This window comes from Oncorhynchus kisutch, linkage group LG16 (genome assembly GCF_002021735.2).
Source record: "Oncorhynchus kisutch isolate 150728-3 linkage group LG16, Okis_V2, whole genome shotgun sequence".
NCBI classification, from domain to species: domain Eukaryota; kingdom Metazoa; phylum Chordata; class Actinopteri; order Salmoniformes; family Salmonidae; genus Oncorhynchus; species Oncorhynchus kisutch.
Window position 1 is genome coordinate 7375590 of NC_034189.2, and position 11702 is coordinate 7387291.

At 44.0% G+C, this 11702-nt stretch overlaps 1 protein-coding gene across 1 annotated transcript in view; it reads left to right on the forward strand.

Annotated features, from left to right (window-relative positions):
- The window catches only part of LOC109885465 (pyruvate carboxylase, mitochondrial), a 290100-nt gene that overhangs the window by 184416 nt on the left and 93982 nt on the right, over positions 1 to 11702 (forward strand). Inside the window, exons 5-6 of the mRNA XM_031793063.1 lie at positions 11105 to 11226; positions 11543 to 11642. Coding sequence (XP_031648923.1) covers positions 11105 to 11226; positions 11543 to 11642 — 222 coding nt within the window. The remainder of the gene's footprint in view (positions 1 to 11104; positions 11227 to 11542; positions 11643 to 11702) is intronic.

The following is an 11702-nucleotide window of genomic DNA, read 5'->3' on the forward strand; positions in this document are numbered from 1 at the left end:
CTCCAACGGTTCAGTGATAGCTAGCGAAATGCTTATGTTTCTAGCTCCAACGGTTCAGTGATAGCTAGCGAAATGCTTATGTTTCTAGCTCCAACGGTTCAGTGATAGCTAGCGAATGCTATGTTCTAGCTCCAACGGTTCAGTGATAGCTAGCGAAATGCTTACATTTCTAGCTCCAACGGTTCAGTGATAGCTAGCGAAATGCTTATGTTTCTAGCTCCAACGGTTCAGTGATAGCTAGCGAAATGCTTATGTTTCTAGCTCCAACGGTTCAGTGATAGCTAGCGAAATGCTTATGTTTCTAGCTCCAACGGTTCAGTGATAGCTAGCGAAATGCTTGTGTTTCTAGCTCCAACGGTTTCAGTGATAGCTAGCGAATGCTTATGTTTCTAGCTCCAACGGTTCAGTGATAGCTAGCGAAATGCTTATGTTTCTAGCTCCAACGGTTCAGTGATAGCTAGCGAAATGCTTATGTTTCTAGCTCCAACGGTTCAGTGATAGCTAGCGAAATGCTTATGTTTCTAGCTCCAACGGTTCAGTGATAGCTAGCGAAATGCTTATGTTTCTAGCTCCAACGGTTCAGTGATAGCTAGCGAAATGCTTATGTTTCTAGCTCCAACGGTTCAGTGATAGCTAGCGAAATGCTTATGTTTCTAGCTCCAACGGTTCAGTGATAGCTAGCGAAATGCTTATGTTTCTAGCTCCAACGGTTCAGTGATAGCTAGCGAAATGCTTACATTTCTAGCTCCAACGGTTCAGTGATAGCTAGCGAAATGCTTACGTTTCTAGCTCCAACGGTTCAGTGATAGCTAGCTAAATGCTTGTGTTTCTAGCTCCAATGGTTCAGTGATAGCTAGCGAAATGCTTACGTTTCTAGCTCCAACGGTTCAGTGATAGCTAGCTAAGTGCTTGTGTTTCTAGCTCCAACGGTTCAGTGATAGCTAGCGAAATGCTTGTGTTTCTAGCTCCAATGGTTCAGTGATAGCTAGCTAAGTGCTTGTGTTTCTAGCTCCAACGTTTCAGTGATAGCTAGCTAAATGCTTGTGTTTCTAGCGCCATCAGTTCAGTAATACCTAGCTAAATGCTTGTGTTTCTAGCGCCATCAGTTCAGTGATAGCTAGCTAAATGCTTGTGTTTCTAGCTCCAACGGTTCAGTAATACCTAGCTAAATGTTTGTGTTTCTAGCTCCAACAAAACAAAGACTACACACACTAGAATATAGTGTATACATATGAAGTGTACAGCAGTAGTTATATAGGATGAGCCATGACTAGAATACAGTATATACATTTAAAGTGGGTGGAACAGTATATAAACATGATTAAAGTGACCAGTGTTCGATGACTCTATGTACATAGGGCAGCAGCCTCTAAGGTTCTGGGCAGGGTACTGGGCGGAGGCCAGCAAATGAAAGCTATTTAATAGCCAGTCTGATGGCCTGGAGACAGAAGCTGTTTTTTCAGTCTCTCGGTCTCAGCTTCGATGCATCTTTACTGACCTCGCCTTGTTGGGTGGTAGCGGGGTGAACAGGCTTGAGTGGTTGTTGTCCTTGATGATCTTCTTGGCCTTCCTGTGACATCGGGTGGTGTAGTTGTCCTGGAGGGCAGGTAGTTCCCCCCCCCCCCCCCCCCCCCCCGGTGATGCGTTGGGCTGACCACACCACCCTCTGGAGAGCCCTACCGTTGCAGGCGGTGCTGTTGCTGCACCAGGCGGCGATGCAGCCCGACAGGATGCTCTCAATGGTGCATCTGTACAAGTTCATGATGGTCCTAGGTGCCAAGACTAATTTCATCAGCCTCCTGAGGTTGAAGAGGCGCTGTTGCACCTTCTTCAAGGCTGAGCTGTAGTCGATGAACAACATTCTTCCATAGATATTCCTCTTGTCCAGGTGGGATAGGGCAGTGGATCTGTTGGGGCGATATGCAAATTGAAGTGGGTCTAGGGTGACAGGTAAGGTGGAGGTGATATGATCCTTAATTAGCCCCTCAAAGCACTTCATGATGACATAAGTGAGTGCTACGGGGCAAATAGTCATTTAGTTCAGTTACTTTTCTTGAGAACATGAACAATGGTGGGCATCTTTAAGCAACTGGGGACAACAGACACCAGTTGGTCTGCACATGCTCTGAGGATACGGCATGGGATGCTGTCTTGGCTAGCAGACCTGCAAGGGTTAACATGCTTAAATGACTTACTGAAGCCGGCTATGAAGAACGAGAGCACACAGTCCTTGTGGGTGTTGGGGACTTGAGCCGACGGCTCAATGTTGTTTTCCGCAAATTGGGCGAAGAAGGTGTTTATCTTTTCTGGGAGCGAGGAGTCTGTGTCCCCTACGTGGCTGAGTCCCTGCCACACACAGTATGTCTCATGTCTGAGCTATTGAATTGCAACACTTTGTCCCTGTGCTGTCGTTTTGCCTCTTTGATTGTCTTACTGAGGTCGTCGCTGGTCTGTTTGTACACGTCCACGTTCCCACTCAACTTTCTATGGTTAAATGTTTTGGTCGCGCTTTCAGTTTTGCGTCAATATTGCCTTCTATCCACAGTTTTTGGTTTGGATAAGTTCTTGGTTTGGATAAGTTCACTGTAGGAACAACATCCTCTATGCACTTCCTGATGAACCCATTCCCGAGTCAGTGTATACTGGGAAATGTTCTGAAGCAACCCAGAACTTTATCCGGTGCACATGACCAAAACAGTCTTAAAGCATAGATTCCTATTGGTCAGACCAACCTTGAACTGTTCTCAGGGAGCTTCCTGTTTATGTTATTGTTCTATAAGTGGGCAGCAGTAGAATGGAGGAATGATCTGATTTGCTAAACTGAGGGCAGGGGAGGGGCTTGTAGCCAGAGAGAAGCAATGATCCAGGGTTCTTGTTGTGCATGTAGCACAGTAGATGTGTTTTCCTCAGATATCCTTTGTTAAAGTCCACAGCTATAATAACTGCGGCCCTCAGGATATGCGGTTTCCAGTTTGCACATAGTCCAGAGTAGTTCGTTGAGAGCCGTCGTGGTGTCTGCTTGGGGGCATAATCGCGGGAAGATGTTTTTGAGTAGGGATCCTGAGAGCAGGGGGTTGAAAACAATCACCTTTTTTTTCTTTTGAATTTTAACCCTTTTTTCTCCCCAATTTCGTTGTATCCAATTGATAGTAATTAGTAATTCTCCAAAACAAATGTTACCAGCAGAAAATGTACCGTTAATCCCCATAATTGGTCACATTCATTTCTGTTAATGCATCTATTAATTACATTCATTTACATTCATTCTCATTCTCGGAGTTGAAACGTTGTTGACAATGTCCTACTCTTGTTAGAAACAAGTAAAGGATTATATCATACCATCATTTACGAGGTATGTCAATTTTTTCATTGTATTTTGTTAGGAGTGAGATGTGAGCGATGAGCACGTGTCTGGTTTTTCTATCATCTTAATGTGGACAGGGAGAAGTAGGATAACTGGTCACCTTGTAGATTTAGGATAACTGGTCACCTTGTAGAAGTAGAATAACTAGTCACCTTGTAGAAGTAGGTTAACTGGTGACCTTGTAGAAGTGGGATAACTGGTCACCTTGTAGAAGTAGACTAACTGGTCACCTTGTAGAAGTAGGATAACTGGTCACCTTGTAGAAGTAGTCTAACTGGTCACTTTGTAGAAGTAGGTTAACTGGTCACCTTGTAGAAGTAGGATAACTGGTCACCTTGTAGAAGTAGGTTAACTGGTCACCTTGTAGAAGTAGACTAACTGGTCACCTTGTAGAAGTAGGATAACTGGTCACCTTGTAGAAGTAGTCTAACTGGTCACTTTGTAGAAGTAGGTTAACTGGTCACCTTGTAGAAGTAGGATAACTGGTCACCTTGTAGAAGTAGGATAACTGGTCACCTTGGTCACCTTGTAGAAGTAGGATTACTGGTCACCTTGGTCACCTTGTAGAAGTAGGATAACTGGTCACCTTGTAGAAGTAGTATAACTGGTCACCTTGTAGAAGTAGGGTAACTAGTCACCTTGTAGAAGTAGGTTTAGTGGTCACCTTATAGAAGTAGATAACTGGTCACCTTGTAGAAGTAGCTAACTGGACACCTTGTAGAAGTAGGTTAACTGGTCACCTTGTAGAAGTAGACTAACTGGTCACCTTGTAGAAGTAGACTAGCTGGTCACCTTGTAGAAGTAGGATAACTGGTCACCTTGTAGAAGTAGGATAACTGGTCACCTTGGTCACCTTGTAGAAGTAGGATTACTGGTCACCTTGGTCACCTTGTAGAAGTAGGATAACTGGTCACCTTGTAGAAGTAGGATAACTGGTCACCTTGTAGAAGTAGGGTAACTGGTCACCTTGTAGAAGTAGGTTTAGTGGTCACCTTATAGAAGTAGATAACTGGTCACCTTGTAGAAGTAGCTAACTGGTCACCTTGTAGAAGTAGACTAACTGGTCACCTTGTAGAAGTAGATTAGCTGGTCACCTTGTAGAAGTAGGATAACTGGTCACCTTGTAGAAGTAGGTTTAGTGGTCACCTTGTAGAAGTAGATAACTGGTCACCTTGTAGAAGTAGCTAACTGGTCACCTTGTAGAAGTAGCTAACTGGACACCTTGTAGGTTAACTGGTGACCTTGTAGACGTGGGATAACTGGTCACCTTGTAGAAGTAGGATAACTAGTCACCTTGTAGAAGTAGGCTAACTAGTCACCTTGTAGAAGTAGGATAACTGGTCACCTTGTAGAAGTAGGTTAACTGGTCACCTTGTAGAAGTAGAATAACTAGTCACCTTGTAAAAGTAGGATAACTAGTCACCTTGTAGAGGTAGACTAATTGGTCACCTTGTAGAAGTAGGATAACTGGTCACCTTGTAGAAGTAGGATAACTGGTCACCTTGTAGGTTAACTGGTCACCTTGTAAAAGTAGGATAACTAGTCACCTTGTAGAAGTAGGCTAACTGGTCACCTTGTAGAAGTAGTCTAACTGGTCACCTTGTAGAAGTAGGATAACTGGTCACCTTGTAGAAGTAGGATAACTAGTTACCTTGTAGAAGTAGTCTAACTGGTCACCTTGTAGAAGTAGGATAACTGGTCACCTTGTAGAAGTAGGATAACTGGTCACCTTGTAGAAGTAGGATAACTGGTCACCTTGTAGAAGTAGGATAACTAGTTACCTTGTAGAAGTAGGATAACTGGTCACCTTGTAGAAGTAGGATAACTGGTCACCTTGTAGAAGTAGGATAACTAGTTACCTTGTAGAAGTAGGTTAACTAGTTACCTTGTAGAAGTAGGATAACTAGTTACCTTGTAGAAGTAGGTTAACTAGTTACCTTGTAGAAGTAGGATAACTAGTTACCTTGTAGAAGTAGGTTAACTGGTCTCCTGCGAGCAAATGTAGGAAAGTTGCCCATTTTGGACATGTCTGATTTCTTATTGTCTAAGTATGAATGATAACAGTTCCTCACAGTATTTGAAAACTCTTTACAAAATTCTTCTACCCGTCAATAATCAGCAGGCCTCGGCGTGAAAGATCAACTGTTATCCAGTTGAGACTTCATAAAATACCTGAACATATTTTCCTTTGAGAAAAACAGCTGCGCCTGTCCCAAGCTCACTTGAACGGGAAACTCTGAGGGTTCAGACTAGCTGAAACAATATTGCAAGTTTTCTAGCGACAGCTTGGGGTCAGACCTCATTTATACAGTCATTGGGCCAGACACTCATCAGCTGATTGATTTGAAAGGCTACAATGTTGCACTTCACTATCCAAGTCAAGATGGATTGAAAGGGATGCAGACAGGAGTGAGAGAGAAATCAATGTGATATTTGCAGTTCATGTATTAGTACTCATTAACCTAGTTATAGTCCCCTGTTACATCAGACTAGTTATAGTCCCCCTGCTACATTAACCTAGTTATGGTCCCCCTGCTACATTAACCTAGTTATGGTCCCCCTGCTACATTAACCTAGTTATGGTCCCCCTGCTACATTAACCTAGTTATGGTCCCCCTGCTACATTAACCTAGTTATGGTCCCCCTGCTACATTAACCTAGTTATGGTCCCCCTGCTACATTAACCTAGTTATGGTCCCCCTGCTACATTAACCTAGTTATGGTCCCCCTGCTACTATCTCTTAGTTCTTTAGCTGCCCTCACAGTGAATCATCTGTCAGATGCTGGTTCTCCTGGTCAGATGCTGGTTTCTCCTGGTCAGATGCTGGTTCTCCTGGTCAGATGCTGGTTCTCCTGGTCAGATGCTGGTTCTCCTGGTCAGATGCTGGTTCTCCTGGTCAGATGCTGGTTCTCCTGGTCAGATGCTGGTTCTCCTGGTCAGATGCTGGTTCTCCTGGTCAGATGCTGGTTCTCCTGCATTAATAACATTTTAACTTTGAGATTTGTATCATTTCTATTCAGATTTGTTTAATGTGACAATGATTCTGACAAAACCAAACTCATTCAAATGAAACAAAAAATGTACATATGAAAATCATACCTGGCAGATCGGTAGAAATGGTAGGATACATTGCTGCCTTGAACTCAAAACTCACGCCGAATAGAATGTTGTGATCGGAGTGCACATTTCTTTATGCTGCATAATTAGAGAGAGAGAGAGAGAGAGAGGGAGAAGAGAGAGAGAGACAGAGAGAGAGACAGAAAGAGAGAGAGAGAGAGAGAGAGAGAGAGAGAGAGAGAGAGAGAGAGAGAGAGAGAGACAGAGAGAGAGAGAGAGAGAGACAGAGAGAGAGAGAGAGAGAGAGAGAGATAAAGAGAGATAAAGAGAGACAGATAGAGAGACAGAGAGAGACAGAGAGATAGAGAGACACACAGAGAGAGAGACAGAGAGATAGAGAGACACAGAGAGAGAGAGAGAAAGAGAGGTAGAGAGAAAGAGAAAGAGAGAGAAAGAGAGGTAGAGAGAAAGAGAGGTAGAGAGAAAGAGAAAGAGAGAGAGACTGAGAGAAACAGAGAGAGAGAGAGAGATTTATAAGGAGCGTGACAACTCAAACTAAACTATCTGTCTTCATCAGAGTGTCTGACTGCAAAACCCCCACAACTGAATAGATAAGAGCCTATTATGAGCACACCGCTTTACAAAACAGAGTTTTCCATGCTGAACGGGGCCCATATATAAATATCCAATGTTGTCTCTCTCCTGCCAATCCCATGATCATTTATATAAAAAATGCAACAACAGAATTTTTATTTATTTAATGTTTCAGTTTGACCATCTTTACCAACAGTCCGCACTTAATTATGAAACAAACCTCCTCTCTTTTCTCCGGAGAGTTCTTTTTTTTCCTGCGTGCGTGATGACGGAGAACCCTGCTGGCTGAATGGATGGGGACAGTATATGCGGAGCAATTCCTGATGCCTCTCTGGAAGGAGATCCTCGCCCTGAGCTCAACTTTTTTTGTCCAGGGACTGAACTTGTAATATACTCGGAAGGGGTGGATGGTATGGCACGTCTCCTGAGTTTGACTAGGATCCCAACTACTAACTACTACCTAGTGTCCGGCGTCTGCGTTAATATTTACTACAGGAATCAAGGATCAGAGATGTTAAATATCCTTAATAGTCAAAATATACCAGCTAAAAATACAATAAACTTTATGAGCAAAGAAAGTAAAAAATACAATTTAAAATGCGAAGTTTTCTAGGAACTAGTGTTAGATTCTAAACAAGCAGAGTAAAAAATCTCAGACGATTAGTAAAGTTTATTTCCTCATTGGGCCTATTGGGCCTTACAGCTGTATAAGATAAAGACCTGGTCCCATCAGTGGTAGCATATATACCCCCAATTTGGGTGACGTCCTCTTTCTCTCTAAACATTACATATTTATTGCTAAAGCAGGAAGTGATGCGGGCAATAAACTGTTCCTTCTCTCTTAATGTGACCTGACCTCGTGACCTCCCCATTCCTCACAAAAAAAACACATCTCTCCATCTACCTGTACAGTACCTGCCAACATGTGATGGCCTTTCCTTCACTCAATACATTCCAAGCTTATTTACCTCCACTATATACATTCCTCCTACAGATACCCATTAACTTCTGGTGTAGAAGCCAGCAGTACGGCAGTCAATATTTCCATAGGATACCTGATAATTAGCAATTATTATTAGTCAGAACTCATCACTAGAAAACAAGTAACTGTCTGTGTCGGGGCCATGTTGAATCAACCTGGTTAAATTCTTAGTTCATGGAAAAATGTCAAATGTTAAAAGGAAGCTAAGGAAGCCTACTGTGTGATGTGTGTGTGTTGTAATGAGTTTTTAAGTGTGTCTATGTGCATTTTAGTCATGTCTTTGAGAGGACATTTTAAACATATTATGCTTCACCATAGGGATGGTGCATGCTGGGAGTTTTTGGTGCATGCTGGGAATTGTATGGTTTCCTCCAGACCTGACTTTTGGCATGAGGAGTGGCTTCCGTCTGGCCACTCTATCATAAAGGCCTGATTGGTGGAGTGCTGCAGAGATGGTTGTCCTTCTGGAAGGTTCTCCCATCTCCACACAGGAACTCTGGAGCTCTGTCAGAGTGACCATTGGGTTCTTGGTCACCTCCCTTACCAAGGCCCTTCTCCCCTAATTGCTCAGTTTGGCCAAGCAGCCAGCTCTAGGAAGAGTCTTTGTGGTTCCAAACTTCTTCACTTTAAGAATGATGGAGGCACATGTGTTCTTGGGGACATTTTTTGGTACCCTTCCCCAGATCTGTGCCTCGACACAATCCTGTCTCGGAGCTCTACGGACAATTCCCTCTAGCTCATGGCTTGGTTTTTGCTCTGACATGCACTGTCAACGGTGGGACCTTATATAGACAGGTGTTTTTCAAATCATGTCCAATCAATAGAATTTACCACAGGTGGACTCCAATCAAGGTGTAGAAACATCTCAAGGATGATCAACGGAAACAGGATGCACCTAAGCTCAATTTTGAGTCTCATTTGAGTCTCATATGAAAGGGTCTGAATTATGTAAATATATATATATATATATATATAATATATAAATTTGCTAACATAATCTAAAAACCTGTTTTCACTTTGTGATTTTTGATTGGTTTTTAGTATTTATTGATTTGTATTGGTATTGTGAATCATGAGGATTTAAAACGTGTGAATGCGTTGTGAATGCGTTGTGAATGCGTTGTGAATACGTTGTGAATACGTTGTGAATACGTTGTGAATGTGTTGTGAATGCGTTGTGAATACGTTGTGAATGCGTTGTGAATACGTTGTGAATACGTTGTGAATGCGTTGTGAATACGTTGTGAATGCGTTGTGAATGCGTTGTGAATACGTTGTGAATACGTTGTGAATCCGTTGTGAATGCATTGTGAATGCGTTGTGAATACGTTGTGAATGCGTTGTGAATACGTTGTGAATACGTTGTGAATACGTTGTGAATGCGTTGTGAATACGTTGCGTATACGTTGCGAATACGTTGCGAATGCGTTGCGAATGCGTTGGCGAATACGTTGCGAATACGTTGCGAATACGTTGCGAATGCGTTGCGAATACGTTGTGAATGCGTTGTGAATGCGTTGTGAATGCGTTGTGAATGCGTTGTGAATACGTTGTGAATGCGTTGTGAATACGTTGTGAATGCGTTGTGAATACGTTGTGAATACGTTGTGAATACGTTGTGAATGCGTTGTGAATACGTTGCGTATACGTTGCGAATACGTTGCGAATGCGTTGCGAATGCGTTGCGAATACGTTGCGAATACGTTGCGAATGCGTTGCGAATACGTTGCGAATGCGTTGCGAATACGTTGCGAATACGTTGTGAATGCGTTGTGAATGCGTTGTGAATGCGTTGTGAATGCGTTGTGAATACGTTGTGAATGCGTTGTGAATGCGTTGTGAATACGTTGTGAATACGTTGTGAATGCGTATAATCCACATTTCCTGTTGCTGTAGGATTATTTTCCTGCTGTTGCAAACTGGCTCAAATTAAGATCCTACATCTGTATCGTTATCCTCCTCTCTGACACACCCACACACACACTGACTCACACACTCACACACTCACTCACACACACTCACACACTCACACACAACCTCTCACACACACACACACACACACTCACACACACTCACTCACACACTCACACACACACACACACACACACACACTCACTCACACACTCACACACAACCTCTCACACACACACACACACACTCACACACTCAAACACACACACACTCACACACTCACACACACTCACACACACACACATACACACACATACCCACACACACCCACACTCACACACGCACACACACCTAGCTTGCTAATGGTATTATTTTTGTATTGTGCTCAGATCCCTTCCTTAATTTGGCAAACGGAGGGATGTGAGGAGAGGGATTAGATGGGTTTATTACCCTGGGTAGAGAGAGAGAGAGAGGGAGACAGAGAGACAGAGAGAGAGAGAGAGAGAGAGAGAGAGAGAGAGAGAGAGGGAGACAGAGAGACAGAGAGACAGAGAGAGAGAGAGAGAGAGAGAGAGAGAGAGAGAGAGAGAGAGAGAGAGAGAAAAGGAATAACTCACTCTGGTTCTAAGTCGTGTGTGTAGTAGGCAAAGAGACAAGCACATTCACGTACCAACGAGATCAACTACTAGAGATGTGACCCACTTACACACAAGCACACACACAAACACACACACAAGCACACACACAGGCGTTCTGTGATTGTTTATTCAGTTTTGTATTAGCTGCCTCCTCTCCTCTCCTCTCCTCTCCTCTCCTCTCCTCTCCTCTCCTCTCCTCTCCTCTCCTCTCCTCTCCTCTCCTCTCCTCTCCTCTCCTCTCATTCACCTCTCCTCTCCTCTCCTCTCATTCTCCTCTCCTCTCCTCTCCTCTCCTCTCCTCTCCTCTCCTCTCCTCTCCTCTCCTCTCCTCTCCTCTCCTCTCCTCTCCTCTCCTCTCCTCTTCTCTCCTCTCCTCTCCTCTCCTCCCTTCTCCTCCTCTCCTCTCCTCCTCTCCTCTCCTCTCATTCACCCCTCCATTTTGTAACCTATCCCTACAAGGTGACTCTCCTGTGGGTTTCTGTGATTAATTGATAGATTTTTAAAAAACCAACATGTATTGAAACTCCCCCTCCACCTCACTCCTCGCCCTCCTCAAGGTGATCCGTCATTAGGGTTCCGTGACGTCCTGCTCCGTGAGGGTCCAGAGGGCTTTGCCAAGGCAGTGAGAGCCCACCCTGGTCTACTGCTCATGGACACCACCTTCAGGGACGCCCACCAGGTAGGTAACATAGAGGTTAGAGGTTAGAGGTTAGAGCCCACCCTGGTCTACTGTTCATGGACACCCACCTGGCAGGTAACACTGTAGATCCAAGATTGGGCCCAGACGCATAGAAACGTACGCACACAGACATCGGTGGAAGGTATCAGGGCTGCACTATGGATCCCAGATGGTAGTTGGATTGTAGGTAGCCTAGATGGTTAGAGCGGTGGGCCAGCAACCGGAGGGTTGTCGGTTCAAATCCCAACATTTTGTGCAGAGTGAGATGACACGGTAGTTGCAAGGCACTTACTCTCTTCTTCTTCCTGGTCAACAGTCCCTCCTGGCCACCAGGGTGCGAACTCACGACCTGAAGAAGATAGCACCTTACGTATCACATAACTTCAACAACCTGTTCAGCCTGGAGAACTGGGGAGGTGAGACTTTATCTGTATTTTACTGCCTCTGTCTACCTGTTCTCTCTCTCTCTCTCCCTC